The sequence below is a fragment of the Brienomyrus brachyistius genome, chromosome 14 (assembly GCF_023856365.1).
Source record: "Brienomyrus brachyistius isolate T26 chromosome 14, BBRACH_0.4, whole genome shotgun sequence".
Lineage (NCBI taxonomy): Eukaryota > Metazoa > Chordata > Actinopteri > Osteoglossiformes > Mormyridae > Brienomyrus > Brienomyrus brachyistius.
In genome coordinates, this window is record NC_064546.1 from 16,964,302 (window position 1) to 16,982,708 (window position 18,407).

Sequence of the window (18,407 nt, forward strand, 5' to 3'; positions counted from 1 at the left end):
AGAATCAGTGTTCTGCTTGGATAGACCCAGCAGTGACTAATTGGAGTTGCTGTTGGTTCTCATGCAGCAAAAAGAAAGAACAAGCTTTGACTGCCATGGGGCTCGGTCCTGCAGCTTGTGCAGAGAGCACTGAGACACATGACGAGCCAACAGATCCAAGGTTCCAAAGTGACATGCTGTGCTTGCAATTATCACCTTGGCTATGAGCTACGGGAGCCATAAAAAAAAGCAAATTTGGAAAGCAGAGAAAATCACCTCTCGACTACAACAACCAGGTGAGCACAGGAGGAGAGAAGGGGAGCTGCTGGAGTTGCTTGGCAGGACAAGAATCATGTGGTTTGAGGAAGAGCAGACCTCAGTCACACAGGACATGCTTCCAAGCCCAGTAGCTTGATGGTACAGCCCCGGTACTCCATGGCGGTGAAGCAATGTTTGAACCGTTATATCAGCCAACCTTTTCACGAAGGAGGAAGCGAACTGCTGTTGGGCAAGTTGCTTAGACAAGACCCAACACCCAAGAACGTGTCAAGCTCTTGAGTAGCACGACAAAATTGCTCAGAAGACCAAAACCGGGTCAGAAGAGCGTAAAAACCAGGTCTTCTGGCCCACAGCAGGAGGAAAAATCTCCGCCCGCCTAATACCGGCCCCCACACATAGAAAGAAAACTCCCGCCTCTGCGAGGGGGTGAAATTTTGCGACAAACATCGGAGTGCTGAATTTCAGGGTCTATTACATCCACACGACGCTGTGCTTTCGAAACAAATACGCCCCAATAATACCGATGCCAAACAGCTGAAGCAAGGGTAGCTTTAACTAGAGGAATTAAACAGAAACGTGTGGAGTAACTGCTGATTTAGCTAAAGTCAGATAGTGCAGTAATGTGAAAATCTAAATAAAGACACTGAACGTTGTTCATCTTGCGGCGGCTTGCAAGAACTTTTTTTAGGAATGTGATGATAAATGCATTAACATCTGATGTATATGGGGCGGTTTGTTCCAGTTCCGTCAAATCCAGGAACACGCTGGAGTGTACCAACGTGCCATTCCGGAAGCGGAGCAGAGGACAGCATGCAGATCAGACCTGTGCATTTGCATATACGATATACTAGTGGTATACAGTGTAATCCCAAAACATTATGACCATACACTGGGACAATACAGGCTGAAATATTAAAGCACCTTCTCCTGACTGATCTCTAGTCTTCGTGAGTTCTGTACTGTAAGAAGATTAAATCAAATAAATGACAGCAGGAAATTTCTCACTACACTGAGCAGAGTCTCGACAGAACAGGAAGCGAACTGAAAACCACACTGTTTATGTACAAATAAAAGCAACCTACCTGGACCACTTCAATGCCTCTTTTCCTGTGAAGAGAGTGAAAAAGAGAAACGAATTACCGTCAATATAGCACCTCCTCAACTCCGTAACACCAGAATTAGAATCCAGAGATAAATGATGTGGTTCTGTTACGACTGCAGGACAAGGAAGTGATTTTAAGAATGACTTTTCTGAACGCCACTGGTCGATGGCATTCAGAAAAATGTTCCAGTCTTTAAGGTTGTGGCGAGCGACTGATGGTGGTAATTTATTCGTGACCACAAGGGGAGCCTGAGCGGTTATGGCGGCTTTAAGGGGCGGGAAGAGGTCAGACGGGGGTTAGAAAAAAACCTTCTGATACTTTCCCCATAGTAGCAAACACAGGTCAGTCAGCAAAAAGGGACAGAAACCCTCCCCACAGCCTCTACCATCAGCCCACAGCCAGCTCATTCTGCATCCTCATGACCCAGCGATCGCCCGCCCTGTGCCGAGATATGATTAAACGTGACATGTGATTCAATCATGTGACAACCCTACGCCACATTAACCACACTTAGGTACCCATGTGTTTGTTTCCTTTATCTGATCAGCCGTGAAACTCCCTATTAAATTAATTTATTAAAATAATCATTCGGTTGTTTAGGAGCTAGAAATGATTAATTATTGACTACATGAATTAATAAGGAAAGCCGTTGATTTAGAAGCATGTAATTTTTCTTCACAAAACAATTATTCCCCACAATCTGCGTCACATATCCATAAAGCAATTCTAGTTTTTTTTTTCAGCTAACCAGGTTGATTTAAGCTTATAAAAACAACCTTTCCAGACTTAAAAAGCAAGTTCTCCATTTCTTTGATGAGCCAGGAGCGGCACCAGTGAAAACCAGCAACCAGACAGCGTCATGTGGACCGACTTTGGGAAACATCGGCCAAGGTGTAAACTCTGCGTTGGCATCTCCCAGGGTTTAGGGCAGGGCTGTTCAAATCACGGTCCTCAAGGTCCGAGCTCTGCTGATTTACCAGCCTTCCTGTGAGACAGGTGTGAATCCTCTGTGGCCAATCAGAATCAGTAATTATTAAACCTAGTACACGGGAGAACTGAAAACAAGGCCTGGATTTGGGATTGAGGTTCAGATTTGAAGAGCCCTGGTTTAGGGAGTCCAGCAATCCCGACATCCAGAATGAGAATAGAGCCCAATCGAAACACGTGCTTGCTAAAAAGGTCTTTAGTAATTCATGTCCAAGGCCATCCTATTTCCATCATAATCAATAATATAAAAACATCAATATGTTAAAAGCAGGCATTTAAAAATACAAGATAAATGCCGCTGCCAAGCAACCCAGGAAAGTCGTCAAAGTGGAGTGGACAAGTCCAGGGGACACACAACACTCCATCCATTGCAAAGGGTCCACCCCCCCCAACTTATAAAATTTGTTCAGGCACATTTGAAGACAACTGCATACCCATAGCTCAGAAGTTGTCAAAATGCTCTATGAATGACTCAGCGAGATCAAGATGACAGTAGGTTTTTTTGGGGTTTTGAGGTAGTTTTTGGGTAGAACTCCTTTAAATATCTCTGCTAAAGGACCATTTACAAAAAAAAATGTAAACAACTTTCTTGTTAACCAGACCGACCTGTGCAATTGGTGTTTAGGCAAGTCCTGACATGGTCCCTGCTGCAAATTAGATTCCTTCATCAGCCAGTTGTTGCAAAAGTTTGCCGCGGGAACCTCGGAGTGCGACCCGAGCAGGAAGTGGGCAGGCCATGTCTTGGGCATGGAGCGTCCCTGTATCATCACAATATGGAGTGAGGAAATACCATCTATTTTCCTAGTTCAAGCCACTGCCGAGTCTTTGAGGTAAATGTGACGTTCATGTAACCCGGAATCAGTGCGTGGGGAATGTCTGCTACGCTAACGATACGTCGCGCCTAAGTCACAAGGAGAGCTGTGCAACGTCAAGAGTGGAATTCCTACTGAATGGGCTCCAGGCAACGAGACAGCAACAGAGCGTCCTGGCCGGTTTGTACCGGTATCCGATACCATAGACCTTTCCTGAATCATGAATGAGGCACATAGCTTCATCCGGAACAGACGGCACCCACAGCTCGCAGGCCGAGCCCCGTTTTGTTAGAACGAGCAGGGCGACAAAGGCAGTGAAAAGGGAACAATAAGAGCAAGTGACACTCAAACTGTACACTGCAACCAGTTAGGAGTTTGGGTGTAACCATGGTAAACTGCAAAAAGGGACGTACGGCCGACGATTCCAGAAAGGGACAAGAGACCAGCACATGACCAAAAACAGGCTTTGCCTGTTACTTCTTCTCACACGGTCAGAAAAGAGAAACGTGTACCAATATGTACCTTTGCTTGTTACTGGGGTTTGTACCATCAAGGGTCTGCCAATTGTAGCCTTAGCTTTAGGTACTTGTACCCTTAAGATTCCTCAGAGTCCATTTCTCTACCTTAGATTAGACTAAAAGGTACATTTACCTACAGCTAGAGCACAACTGGCAGACCGTTGAGGCCACAGCACCAGTGACAAGCAAAGGTACAAACTGGTACTCAGGGCCCCAGTGCCCAACTGCCCCCCCAAATTAGGAAATGGCCCCTTCGGAGACCAAGCTGAAATGGATTCCAGGGACTACAGATCTTCATTTTAATGAACGGTGCTGAGCAGAGTAAAAAAGGGATCGCTCTCTTTTCAGAAAGCGCCGTCGGGTAGCCAGCTGGACCGGACAGGCAACCCCCCCAGCCCCCGGCCCAACAACACAACCGGCCAGATGCTATGGAAAGAGGGGAATTGGGGAGGGGGGGGTCATATGGGCAACTCCGAAAGAAACTCACAGGTACACACACACACACACACACACACACACACACACACACACACACACACACACACACACACACACACACACACACACACACACACACACACACACACACACACACACACACCATTGGACTATGATCTGGGCTCATTCTTCTGCCAGTAATAAAGCAAAGAGAAGGACTGAGGCTGCTGGGAAAAAAAACCCTTTTAAAGCTTTTCAAAGCAAGTGCAGGGGGGTGACTCATCCCCTCCCGCAGCAGGCGAGGCTCAGTGGCAGGCCACAGCAGTTGCCGGGTCAGCCCTGCAAGGGACGGCTTACACGTATTCCTTGTTACTCTGTTGCCCTAGCAACAGTGTTGTGGTAAGGCATTCCGTGACACCGCCGGCTGATCCCCTGGAGCAGTGTCTCCCAGTCCGGTCCTCGGGGACCGACAGACAGTCCACATTTTTGCTGTAGATCTTATCGGCAGGGAGCTTGGAAGGAGCAAAAATGGGGACTGGCTGCGAGTCCCTGAGGAACGAATTGGGAAACACTGCCTTGGTGGACTCCCTGTGCCCCGGGCCACAGACAGCCGTCGGCCCCCCCGTCTCTATTACATGGTGCCAACAGCCCTGGGATGGCCGCCGGAGCCAGTCTGACCAGACGTGTCATTTCACACAGACCCAGATAACTCTGAGGCCTCTCTCCAAAGCATCCAATATTGCCAAAGAAGGACTTTCTACCGAAAGGCCAAAAACATACAAAAAAGATGAAGCGCAGAAAGAATCGTGCTTTTCTTCTTCCAGCAGGGGGGGGGTCTACCTTTTCATTGTCCTCCTGGTTGCCAGGCAACGTGACACCGGCAGCCTCGGCCGCATCACACCGTCCCTAAAGGTCAAAACCTGACCCGGAGCTGACCTCCTGCCTAGGGGGGTCACCAGTTGGACGTGATGCCGCAGATCCAGCAGCATGTAGCCTTGAGGAAGCATTGGTGGATATCTCACCCGAACGTGGAGTCAACATCCGGCAAGAACGGACTTGTCCGGGTTAGGAAATCCTACCAGCAGAAGTCGGCATGTGGTATCAGATACGGAGACAATTAGGAGCTGCAGCATTATAGTTACGAAGGTTCCAGGTGAGACAGGAACCGTTTATATGGACACATATGCGGGTGTCAGTATACAAGACATAGGCTCCCCATTAAACGACTGAGATCCCACCACCTTCTACACTGTACAAAATACATTCCCTCCCCATCCCAGGATCAAAGTCAGGAAGTCCATTTTACAAAGATTCACAGACATTAAGTGGACCTTTGTGGTAACCCTCCAAAACTGTATGAATGAGTCCAATCCACTGCTGCCAATCTGTCTTCACCCACGGTGGCCTGTAACAATTTATGGATCAGTTGCCACATTGAGCAGAGAAGTGGCCGAGCCTAGCAGTGGGATATTTTAACAAAGGGCTTTTGTTTCGCAACTTGACGCAGGTGCTATTAAGAGTCAACAAGGAAGTAGATGAGAACAGACAGTACCTCAATGTTCTTCCCTTTCTCGAGTTGTGGACAAGAAAGTTGTTTGAGGACCACGCCAGTCAGATGACCCATCAGCAGTTAACTCCTCCATGGTCTACTTTCTTCTCTCCAGCCAACTTGAGGCATCACCAGCGATCGCACAAAGCCATTCTGAAATCGGCACCCATTCCGTCCAGTTCCTCTGGGATCTAGCGGTCCACTGTGAGGTCTAGATCTCCCAGGCAGATACTGGACAAGTCCAAACAGTCGCAGTCAACTACCACCTATGTTTGGATGTGTGATCCGAAGGGGGGGGGTTCCCCATGACCTCCCTTCCAAGATGGGTCCCTGGGCACGATCACGCCCATGTCCCCGGTAATGGGGATTAGAGAAACCAGCTTGCCCAGGTCTTTGTGTTGTGTGTCAACGAGCAGGAGCGCAGAAGTCTTTGTGCCTCAGTAGGGCGGGTTTACAGCAGTGGGTTTAGCGAGCAAAGCAACACCATCTCTGACCCACTTATCAGCCCATTATATAACTCAATGTTCTGACCCAAGACCGTGGCAGCCAGACGGGCCATTGTCAGTAGAACAGGAAGACAAAGCTGGATGCTCAGTCACAGCGACACACATCCAAAAGGTTCACTATCTAGTTCACTACACACACACACCTCTCTACCCCAGCTACAGATTCTTATCACTCCGGTTCTGACGAGCTTGCCCAGGGAATCCCTGGGACGTCTATCCCACGACTTCTCCTTGGAGTCTGGTGTATTTTTTTAAGTCCTGTCCTCATTCCTTTTATCATCTCAATAAACCGAAAGGATATCCTTAGTCACGCCCACTCTGACTTGTCACCAGTGCTTTCTTGGAAGCTGTATCTACCACCCAAAATGCCAAATCTGAGACACCAGCAGAGGACACAACCCACAACACTTCTTCACCATTGATAAGCTGGACCGAGGCAGGGCAGAGGCAGACTGGGAATGTACTGCAGCAGCAAGAATGACTTTCAGGAACGTTAAAGTACACTGCAGCTCAGCCAAATACCGAAACCTAACAATAAGTGTCACCACTGGAATCACAGTGACTAAAGACAGCAATGCAGATACAATCGGCTGTACAGGCCAGGGTAATCCCTTGACAAAAACCTTAAACCATCCACACAGGCAGAAATGTCAAAAACGTGATGGACATGCCTGGAATACCAGCCACAGACTGAGGGAAGTTTACCAATTAAACACTTAATTAAACCAATTAAACACACCCACTGCAAGATCCACTGCATTAACACCTGCAGCTTTTCCACAGCACCCTTGCCCCGGTGTCACCTGCCTACTCTGCAGGGTACGAGAGCTGACATGTCACTGTGTATGCCGAGGGCCGTCCGGCACAGCATTCCTGTCAGGCAGCCGCTTCCTGTGCCTGACAAGTAGCACCAGCAATCTCAAATGCGAGACACTCAGGGTCGGAGTTTGTATAAACGAAAGCATGAAAGAAAACAGAAGGAAAGTAAAGCTCTTTTATAGGTCCCAAGTAATGGATTAGCCTCAGCCTCTTAAGAGTCGGAAGGGAAGACTCATTGACAAAGACGCTCACCCTCACACAACCCATCATAAACTGACGGAGGCTGCTGTGTATCCATGTCTGAGCTACACAATCTGTCTCATAGCAAGGGGGTGCACAGCCCATTGCTATATCCAGCTGTTAGAAACACATTACTTCGTTTGGAATCCCCTTCAATAAGCATGGAAATAACAACAAAAAAGGTAAGCTGCTTCAATCAATGCCTGGCTGGCCACTAAAAACCTGGCAGGCTCGATCTCATGTAGTAGACCTGCTGTTTTGTACCTCAGGTGACATATGAAACGTCACAAACAAGATTACATCGGTAGAAGAATATCCCAGTGCCCGGACACTGGAAAACCGCATTGCCATGCGAAATGGCCGCCCGTCTGAACTACAGTGTTAAAAAAACCCACAACATATAAAGCTAGAATGTATCGTTAATGTACTAGGTCACGGCATCCATCCATCTCCACCCGCCCCCCATACACACCACTAGATGCCCACCCTAAGCGGCAACAGGTCAGCAAGGTGAAACCTTGCATGCAGATGCGATTTCTACATTTACGCAATTATATAAAACCAGATGCATCTCATCACACGGCGGCACCAACTCATGCATGGCGTCTACGTAAAACCACAGAGGGATCAAAACAACAGAAAGCCAATGCAGGCGAGCTGACGCGCAGAATTGTAAAGGCTCGCTGCCAACCTGCACAGATCGGCGAAGGCCTGGAAATTGAGCTTCTTCATCTTCTTCTCGCTGAGCCAGTAGCCCACCCGCTTGCCTCTCAGGAAGGTCTGCATCGCCGCCGCTTCGGCACCAAGGATCCGCCGGGCTGGCTGTCGCCGAAAACAGGAAACCGCCTAAGTCCGCCAACCTAATCGTGAAGGAGAGATCATTAAAAAAATAGTAATCAAAAAGGAGATGGTGATCAGGGGCAGCTCAAAATAAATTCACTTAAATAAAGCACATCCCGGACATCTAGCTACGCCTGCACTGTGTAAAAAACAACAACACAGAAAACACATAAATATTCATATCTGTTGCCGTGTTTAGAGGATGTACCATCATGCACATAACAACAATAAAGCCTTGCGAGCTACTCGATTCTTAATTTAAATGCGCAACGTTTATGAAGGCGAGAGTATCTCCGGATAATGCGCCGCTGAACGTGGTTTGCAATGAAACATGCGCCGCGGCGTCACTCCTAAGTGCTGTTTGGGAGGCTTGTTAGCTGGTTAGCGAGCTGGCCGCTGGTCATCCTCGGGGCACCGTACCCGTTAACGCATTTCTCCCTGGCTCTCCGCTTCCCTCGCCCCTTGCGCCGCCTTTGCAGCCCGCTAGCGGACCATTCTCCGAGAGCCGATCCACTAGCCTCCCCGATACTCCCCGCAGCCGCCCGGCGATCCTGCGCTCTCTGTGTCTTTGTAGGTTTTAAAGTCTTCAGTTCAGATGAGCCCTGGCTTGGCGGACACACCCTCCGAAGTCAGGCTGGATTCAGTGGCGCCGGGCATGGCATCATACCCCCTCCGCAGCCATGGCATACACTGCGCCGTGAGCCAAATGCCTTCTCTTTCTGCCTCTCTCTCTCTCTCTTTCGCCCGCTCTCGTCTTTCTCTTCCCGTACAGTAGATTGAAAGAAAAGCCTGCGTCAGCCTCCCGACAGCTCCCCTAGGTGGCGGCAGGACAGCATCGTTCCTCTCCTTAAAGAAACAGGGGACCGCGACGGATAGGGGATCGCGACTGACAGGGGAACCGCACTGGGGCTCGGGATGGCTGAGGATCCGAGCTGGGTCGCCGCTCTGTCCTGGGCCGGTTTAAATACTGTTTTCAGTCACACTGTTCGATTTCATCAAAATATGCGTGGGTTTCTGAAATACGGCGAAGGCAACGTCTGATTTACCGGCATCAACAATATACCTTCTTAGTTATGGTAACAATTTTAGAGAAACTAAAGACCAGCGGACAAGATCGTCGCGAATATTCATATTGGAATTATAATAATTTTGAAGCTGCGTTGAAGGCGATGCAGTCATCGCAATTAGCCTAAGATCACAAATGCCTTACCTTATTAATTGCTGGTGGATGTTTGCAAGTGATCCACAACTTAAGAAAGTGTCCAGTGAAGACTCCGTAAGCTCCAAGAACGATCAACCAGGCATAGATTAACGCAGAATTACTTTGACGTCTTGTGTCAGGACCCGATATACACCTTCACAGATACTGTTTGCGTATCACTTGAGTGGGATGTGAGCATTGGTCACCTTAAGTAGTAAATGGGTGGGTGCAATGGTTTATATCTCAATGGTGCAGTATGGCTGGGTGGTACTGCGAGTACTGCTTCAATAATTAACAGTCATACAATCCAGCCTACTGACAGAATAAACATTATTGTGAAAACCCAGTGATAAAAGGTCCTATATGACACTATATGGTATTTGTTAGCCCATGGTAGTCAGCTGATTAGTTACACAAGTTTCCAGAGACACTAAACTTCCAATTCTTGAGCGTTAAGATCGTTTTGCGCAACTGCACACTAAAATAAAACCCTGAAATAATCAGCAGTAGCTCAATCAGGCTACTTTACTCAGTATTCAACAAACGTGGACCCATCGTATGTATTAGAATCTATGGTTCCCATCACGGGAAGCTTCAAATGGTCCGAGATCAGCTTCCTTACGGAAATTGGTATTGATTTTCACCGAAAGCCCAGCAGCAGGGAAGGTGCGAAGAGATAAAATTTGCCATCCGACTCCGATTTTCGGCTTGAGCTTGTATTCGGACGAATCAAATAACGTACACAGTACTCTTATAACATGGCTGGATTAGTAATTTTACAAACGCTAGTAAACTTTACGTAATCAGGATATACACTAAAGCTTACAACACCCACACAATATCTGACAATATTCAATATATGAATATTATATGAAGCTGTTAAGCAAATCTAATTATACTTCGGACTATTGATTAGATATTGAACTCCACTGCTGTAAAATGATAAAAGATATCTTAGGCAATATGCCACCGCAAGCCTGCACTGGAAAATTGGATGATTTTCTAAATTAAAACACAGATTCTTGTACCTGTTATTCAATAGAAAGGTAAATATTGTGTAATCAAAAAGAAAAGATCTAGGGGTTATTCGACATTTTTTTTCCATTAGCCAAATAACTTAAGCCAACTGTAAGAATTGTCCAGTAGTAATGTCACTTCTCTCCTTCCATTGGATGGTTTTCACGTTTGGCTTAAGTTATCCATCTAATTAGGAAATTCTATTTTGTGGAATATGAATGAATGAATGAATGAATCCTACACTGCGAAAATTGGATGAATTTTGGAAGAATACCCCATATTGTTCAGGATAAGTAGCCGGGGCATGGATTAATACTTTACGTGAAAAGGTGTCATCAAAAACATTTAACTTACTTAAATTACATTAACATTAAACACGCTAAAAACCATATGACTCAAATCCAGAAATGCGATGAAATAAAGATCATACTGAAACGCGTTTCCTACGTATGTAAAAGAATTTGTCGCTCGCAGCCCTCCGAGCCACAAGAGGGCATCGCTGCTCTCGGGGGCTTTAGGGTAGCTGAGAAAGAGGGGTTAAATCCTCCAGGATGTAGCATTTTTTTTTCTTTTTTTAAAAGGAAGTTGATTAGCTGTAAGTCAGATGACAGCAGACATGGGGAACATTGATCTGGACGGATGTGGTTAATTCTGAAACTAAGAGACTAAGGAAAAAAGTTATCAGCCAGAGATCTAGTTGTTCAACTAGCAAAGAAAGGTGGGCTGCGTTGTGTTCCTTTTGGCATTGTTAAAGGTTTTATAGGCAGTGGGAAATCGAATAAGTTTGATGAATACAAATCTGACACTTGCATGTTAAGATTTGTTCCATTTGTACTCGGGTGTGTTTATGAATGTCTTATATTTCCACGTAATGGGAGTAGCATTATTAAGCGGGTTAGATTTTGCGTAGCATTCCTGGGATTTAATATTAGCAATTAAAAAAAAGATTTTATGTAAGGTTACACAAATATAGCGGGCGTCATCTGAATAAGTCACTTAAGTATGTGTATAGCGAATGACAGTTGACGCAATACGTATAATTCCTTTAACTTTTTTTATATGGCCAACATGTAACGCGATGTCGATTTAATTAAATGAATATGATTTCGCATTTTAAAAACAAAATGACTATACCATAAATGTTGCGCAATAATATGAGTATTTCGCCAGACATCCCGATCACACAATATCCATTTTCATTTGTGGAATTTAGCATCTTAGCATAAACATGTAATGTTCAAGTTAGGATTGACCTAATTAGTCACCCCAATGAATCAAGTTAGGATGTGTTTACTTACTAAGAAACATCTGATCTTGGTCTCACTTGTATAGTTCCGCATTCTCAGCATGTTTTAGCGTCGTGCCTAGGGGGAAACTTTCAAATAGATTCTTAACACAAAAATACCCAACAGGTACTTCAATGATATGCTGGGCTATGGAACCAAGACTGTTTTCATGAAGTCTGTTGCATTGTGTAAACTGTAGCAATGTCACAACAATACAGACCATTGTCCTTTTTCCAGACTGGAGTATGGAGAATGATGAACTTCCGCCAACGGATGGGATGGATTGGTGTGGGGCTGTACCTTTTGGTTAGTGTGGCAGGCCTTTTCTATGTCTTTGAGATCAGCCAGACCTACAACCGACTGACGCTGGAACGTGTAGAACCTGTGGCTTCTGGGCCACAGCCCACCGACAACCCTGCTGTCCCTCCTTCCTCATGGATGCACGTTCTGAAGATGCTCCTCCTGTCCTTCCCCTTTTGGCTGTGGGCCACCCTCTTCCTCATCCCTTATCTTCAAGTATTTCTCTTTCTCTACTCCTGCACCCGTGCGGACCCCAGGACTGTGGGCTATTGTATTCTGCCCGTCTGCCTGGCTGTACTCTGCAAGCGGAACAAAACTTTCACCAAGGCGTCCAATCAGATCAGCCAGCTGCAGCTGATTGACACTTAACTGAAACCAGAAGGCAGATGATCAACCTGCTAACCAGGACACTAGTAAAAGATGGGTTGAGAAAGCAGGTCTTCATAGTTTTCAGTTGCTTATTTTATTTGGAATTCAATGTGCACACTCCACTTGTTATCAGATTCATATACTGGTGATTATTTTTTGAGCTAAAAATGTATTGTGGTTTTTTTAAATAAGCAATTACGTATGCTGATGATAATGCTGATTCAGAAATGAGTGCACAAGAGGCTTACCTACATCTCAGAGAATCTTGGGAAGCCATTGCATATTTATCTCAAATGAGCAAAATGTACTAAATCCTGTAGGAAGGTGCACGGCCGCAGTTATTCCGATCTGCCGTTTTCTAGTAGCCCGATTGGGTTTTTAGGCTGCGCGTCATGTTGATATTTGTAAAACACTTTCTATAACGGTGGGTTTGAGCATCCCACCTCCTTTGCAAGTTGAAAATGTCATACTGTTAAGTGGCTTTATATATTTAATATATCTGTCTGGTTATTTAAATCAGTTTTGAGCAAGTGTGAAACCAGGAACTCCAGTGTGCTTTGAAAGATGGCATTTCTTTGTCCTGTTAGACCTTTCAAATGGGACAACACTGGAAGCAGTCAAGGATTCAGACTTAAAGCGTTAGACAAGTTAAGGGGGGGGGGGATCACCGATTCCCTGTAATTTTGCTCAATATCCTTCTTGGTGTGGGCGTTTGTTTATATTCATATATACACAGGTTCTGTCTGGCTAATTGGTGTAATTAAATTTGCAGTAACACCTCATTTGGGCATGCTTTTTTTGTTACATTTGATGGTGTTGAATTGTCTTGTGAGATTTTTCGTATCGCACCATGGTACAGCATTGTGGGGACGGCCGCAGGCTCAGTTAGGGAACCGTTAGATTACGGGCCATAGTCGTATAGTTATTGCCCATTTGACAGTGCCCCTCTTCCTTTTATGAGGGGTCTTATTTTTTTTTTCCAGTGAGAGGTTGTGTTCAGGAATGTTTTGCCTTTCAAATGCACTGTGATTAATTTTTAATAAAGCATTTTGAGAATAATATAATAAGAATATTTGTAAGGTAATTTGTTCATATCTATAGTAAGCAGTACGGGAGGCGCTTCACTTAAGGTTTCACTTATGAAATGTGACATATAAGACTTTAAATAACCACTAACATTTGCCTCGCCACAATTATCTTGAGTGACAATTCTCAACAAGATTGCAGGGTAAGGACATAATCTTCTGTTTCAGATGGAGTGTCATGTAAATGTTTAATTTTAAACATTAAAGCGATGTTTTAAAATGTCAGTCTACCTGGGATTAATGTAATAAATTATAATTATAGTTTAGTCTGTTCACCGTAGTGATTAACATTAAGCACGTTATGTTTGTTACAATCATACGCCAATTATGCCTCAAACCCATCTATTACAGCTCAATTTTAACGACAATATTTATCTTTATCATTTTATGAGCATGTTATTGTACCTTAACCTATCACTTATTTTTCATAAATCAATGCACTAAGAGCATTTCCTGGTAAATTTGCTGCGTCCGTGTATGGAAAAAGTTTACCGGAAGACTGCAAAAGAATCGCAAGTAGAAAAAATATTCGGGGTTCCATACAATGAAAAAAGCCTACATATATAGCAACGAGCGTGCAAATACACAAAACGGATAAATCCAATGCCCGAATGCGGAGAATGGCTGTACACAAACATAAGCACATTTAAACATTTCCCGCCAGCCGTCTAATCGTGACCCGGAAGCGGAAACGCCACATAATCGCTCCGCGCGCGTCTTTCTCGTTTTCTGCGTAACCCTCAAAAAGAGTAGAACTGGTGAAAGTTGCAACCGAAGTATTTGTTGTGTAGTATACTATGTGCTGGAATAATTAATCGCGGTTTATTATAACGCCGTGCACTTCGGCCCCGTTGTCTGTCCATTTCGCCCTGGAAGAGGAAGTTAAACCGCGCTATTGTTTTTAAGGGGGTGGGCGTGTTTGCGTCTCTCTAGCGCTTGCTTTTTCTAAGGATGGCGCTGAACGGCGAGGAGGAAAGCACGGTTTCTCTTGTGGACGTTTTGGAAGAGGATGATGAGTTAGAGGATATAGCCTACGCGGTGCTAGGCGCCAGCGATCCGGACAAATGCTCATATCCGCAGGTAGGAAAATGCGTCTTCTTCCGTCCTGTATGCACCCGAAAATCAGCTGCCATTAGGAGCAGCCGCAACCCAGACTACAAAGCATTAGAAAAGCAATCAAGCAAACCAATCTGCGTAATAATAAATGATTTCTTGGGGACCATAAACACAGCAAATATAAACATTCAGTGTTTATCCCTCTGTTTAACAAAAGGAAGAATTGTGTAGGAATGCGAAATAAAAGCAGATGGGCATGGTAGTTTTACCTGGCGGTCCTAGTCCTACCGGCCTCTCCGGATATCTCGCGGTAATGTGTGATACCCGTTTCATTTTCCGCAGGGCTACGTGAAGAGACAGGCGCTCTACGCTTGCAGCACCTGCACCCCAAAGGATGCCGAGCCGGCGGGGATCTGCCTCGCCTGTTCGTACAAATGTCATGAAGGACATGATCTCTTCGAGTTATACACTAAAAGGTGAGATCTATCCAGGGGCATCTTGGCCATGATGAACGGGTATTCAGTGCGTTTGTTAGAACAATGGTTCCAAATGAACCCAACCCCCCGAATGTTTTTATTCCATCCCTATGTTGATCAGGCTAATATGGTCCTTAGTATGCTAATAGTGAATGTTGAAACCGAATTGGAATGAAAACATCCAAGGAATATAAAATTACTGATCATTACACGGTGGATTTGGTCAATTTTAAGATTAACAAAGTAAGCAATATCGGGTTAAGCCTACTGCGGGCTTATGTAAACGAAATCCGTTCGTGTGTCAAAGGCTCCCTCTGCCGTTGTTTGTAAGACAGTGTTTTTTGTGAGTAGGTGGGTTTTTTAAGCTGGCCAAACCAACACATACGAGCAGAAATATGCAGCTTTTTGGTAATGCTTGAGTTGCATCTGAAGCTGTACGTCCGGTGACTAAATAGCCTCGCCGCAGTAATTGAAAGTGGGAGAGCTAACATAACATAGCATAGCATTAGCATACTCTGTGTGTAAGGCTGACCACCGAGGTGTGATAACGTCTCCCCATGTTCATTTGACCTTCTCTTTGGCTACAGAAATTTTCGCTGTGACTGTGGCAATGCGAAGTTTGGGGGACTGGAATGTAAACTCTTCCCAGTAAGTCATATAATAGCCTCTCCTCAAAATAATAATCTCTGATTTCCCAGTATCGACCATGTGCCGTGTTTTCTCTGATTTCGTATAAGGAAAAGGACAAAGTGAACTCCAACAACAAATACAACCACAATTTCTTCGGCTTGTACTGTACCTGCGACAGACCGTATCCAGACCCAGAGGACCAGGTGAGACCCCTGACCCAGTGTGACTTCACCACAACTCTGGAAGTGGAAGGGGGGGCCGTGCACTGGCTAACAAATACTCCTGGGTAATGAAGTTCCCACTAATCCTTACCAGGTTCCTGATGAGATGATTCAGTGCATTGTTTGCGAAGACTGGTTCCACGGAAGGGTGAGTCTTATTTACATGGGGAGTTAAAACATCTGACTGTCAGCATGTGGGGAGTGCATCTGTAGACTGCCGTCTTTCTCCTCAGCACTTGGGCTGCACGCTGGCAGAGTGTGTGGAGCTGCAGGAGATGGTGTGTGAGGTCTGCATGAACAAGGCCCCCTTCTTATGGAACTACGCTGATCACATTGCAGGTATGCAATTCAGGCACAACAGGAGCACTCTCCCTCCCCCATGTAAAATATCATTTATATCTGATTAGATGTATAACGCTTTCCAGAGCCTCCGGTTACCAAAGTGAGCCCCTCCAAAGAAGAGGTGGAGGTAAAGGTTGACGACTCGGATGATAAGACGGAGGATTCTGCAGGACCACACCCATCCACCAGTAGAGGCCTGGAAGAAAAGGTACTGAGGCTGGTGCTGAACCACGTAGGCACTTGTGCGTGGCGAATGGCCGTCTCTCCTTATGGGGGTGGAATTCACAGGATTCGCTTCCGAAACACATTGGGCTTGTAATCCAGATTTCTGCCAGCAGATGGCGCTGTGCCACAGCTGCTGTTAGCCCGCAGTGAACCCCTGCCAAGCTCTGCCACTCTTCTTCATGGTTAATTAGCAGGCTAATGGTCCTTGTGAAATACAGGTCTCCCTGCTCCTGGCATGGTGCAGCCAGGATTTTGCTGTAGCGTGCAGCACGGGACTGCTTTCTGTAGCACACCTTTTTGGTGACGCTAAAGGTCACTCTCCTCCCAGCTGGCAGCTTTGGCCACATGAGCGTCAAAGTGACAAACTGGCACGTCGGGCTGGTATTTCATGCCGCCGTCTCCCTCCCCCCACGCCACATCCAAGGTGCCGACAGACCGGCTGTCTGGGTGCAAGAGGACGCACGAGCAGATGGTGGAGCCCCCCTGCTCCGCGGCAGAGCAGTGCAAGCTAGAGAGGATGAAGACCCAGGGCGTGTGCAGACCCAGGGTGGGGGCCGTCTTCTGGCCCTACGTGTGGCGCAGCCAGCTGTGCACCTGTATCAGCTGCAAGGTACGGCTGTACTGCCATTGCCATCCTCAGCCAGACATCTGACCCTCACCTTCCTAATCCCAAGCCACTGGCTCTCACCTGAACGTCCCCCTACTCAGTGGGTCCGGCTGAGGTGTTCCCATACCAGACAATAATGTAATGTAGCTGACTTGGCTGATTTTTGTGACGCATGAAATCTGTAATGATTTAACCGAGGAATCCGCTTAGTTTATTTGATCTATGGGTTAAGTCCCCTTTATTTTGCAGCTGTAAATAATTTACCTGTTGGGCTACTTGAAAGTCAGTAATAAGTTCCAAAATTGAGATTTGCCCATCAATGCAAAAACTGCCAACCATGTGGCCCCCACGGCCCTAATGCCCCTCCAGTGTACTTCTGGTGGCATTCCTGTAGAAATATTCATTGGAAGCTGGGAACTGCTTATGGAATGTCTCCCGTCGCCCTGCAGCGTGCCTATGTGGCGACCGGCTTGCCCTTCCTGCTGGATGAGTCCGACACTGTCCTAGCCTATGAGAACAGGGGAAGATTGGAGCGGGGGGCATGTGACCCACTGCTGACGGCTCTCAACGCTCTCAACCACGTCCAGCAGCTGGAGGTCATCTACGGTGAGGTGGACGGGGCCACGGAGCTGCTCTGCTAGCAATGCACCGGCCATGCGAGAGGCCAGTTTAACATGAAGCTACCCCTCTCTGCCCCCCATAGAATTCAACGACATGAAGGCAGAGTTGAAGGACTACCTGCAGAGGTTTGTGGAAGAAGGAAAGGTAAGGAACCCTCATCAGGCCAGATAATTATGCTAAAAGCAGAAGAGCTGAAGACGTTGAGGTGTGACCGCCTGCTCGCCGCCTTTCCGCAGGTGGTGGCACCGGAGGACATCCAGCAGTTCTTTGAGGAGCTGCAGAGCCGGAAACGACGCCGGACCAACGTGAGCCAGTATTACTGCAGCTGAGGCATCCCTGCTGCCCGCCAGCCCCCTTGCCAGAGGATGCCATCTGCCCATGCACGAGCGCTGCCAGCTGTACATCCCATGATACACCCTTTATGTTGCTAGGAAATAAAATTAAAAATTCGATTGACCAAAGAGAAGGTGTGAGGCCATGTTAAAGCTGCCTCAAGGGTACCATGGAAACAGCGTGAGGCTGGGCTGGTGCTGAGGCAGCCAGGGGTCTCTGCGGTGACGTTAGTCTCTGGCACCACTGGCTGCCTGTCCTGGCTTCTCCGGGCTGAGATGATAGTATGTGACTGTTAGCTAAGCTGGACAGGAAGCCAGTCTGTCACATATCTAGGATTGCCAGCCAGTGCTTACATATTCATTCATGTTCTCTTTAAAGCTTAAGGAGAATTAGTTAAAAAAAAAAAAAATTCATGTCCAAGCTGTTTTTTTTGTCTTGCGTAATAAAAGGACTGGTTTGTTTTTATGCTACTTCCTGTGGCTCATTGTTGTCCTCCTCCTCTTCCGCCACGTTCACAAAGCCTGTGGTTAGCAGGCTTACTGCTGCTTGCAAAGTGGAATGAAATCAG

The 18,407-nt window shown here is 46.4% G+C and overlaps 3 protein-coding genes across 4 annotated transcripts in view; 2 read left to right on the plus strand and 1 right to left on the minus strand.

The window, feature by feature from the left end:
- The window catches only part of itpk1a (inositol-tetrakisphosphate 1-kinase a), a 32,671-nt gene extending 23,253 nt beyond the window's left edge, over positions 1-9,418 (minus strand). Inside the window, exons 1-3 of one of the 2 annotated variants that reach the window (XM_048973788.1) lie at positions 9,281-9,418; positions 7,922-8,090; positions 1,341-1,365 (exon numbers count right to left, since the gene is read on the minus strand). In XM_048973788.1, coding sequence (XP_048829745.1) covers positions 1,341-1,365; positions 7,922-8,016 — 120 coding nt within the window. In that variant the 5' untranslated portion in view covers positions 8,017-8,090; positions 9,281-9,418. Of the gene's footprint in view, positions 1-1,340; positions 1,366-7,921; positions 8,091-8,490; positions 8,832-9,280 lie in introns of those variants that run through there. The other variant, XM_048973787.1, reaches the window with a different exon arrangement.
- Positions 9,419-10,852: 1,434 nt separating this feature from the next.
- On the plus strand, positions 10,853-13,025 carry tmem251 (transmembrane protein 251). Its single transcript, XM_048973877.1, has 2 exons — positions 10,853-11,006; positions 11,812-13,025. Exon 2 carries the CDS (start codon positions 11,827-11,829, stop codon positions 12,241-12,243), a length of 417 nt encoding a protein of 138 aa, XP_048829834.1. The 5' UTR covers positions 10,853-11,006; positions 11,812-11,826; the 3' UTR covers positions 12,244-13,025.
- A 989-nt stretch (positions 13,026-14,014) lies between these two features.
- Positions 14,015-18,309, plus strand: LOC125707016 (putative E3 ubiquitin-protein ligase UBR7). Its single transcript, XM_048973876.1, has 11 exons — positions 14,015-14,408; positions 14,727-14,860; positions 15,448-15,508; positions 15,598-15,693; positions 15,806-15,859; positions 15,945-16,050; positions 16,137-16,261; positions 16,703-16,888; positions 17,335-17,491; positions 17,589-17,650; positions 17,743-18,309. Exons 1-11 carry the CDS (start codon positions 14,280-14,282, stop codon positions 17,833-17,835), a joined length of 1,203 nt encoding a protein of 400 aa, XP_048829833.1. The 5' UTR covers positions 14,015-14,279; the 3' UTR covers positions 17,836-18,309.
- The last annotated feature ends 98 nt before the right edge of the window (positions 18,310-18,407 follow it).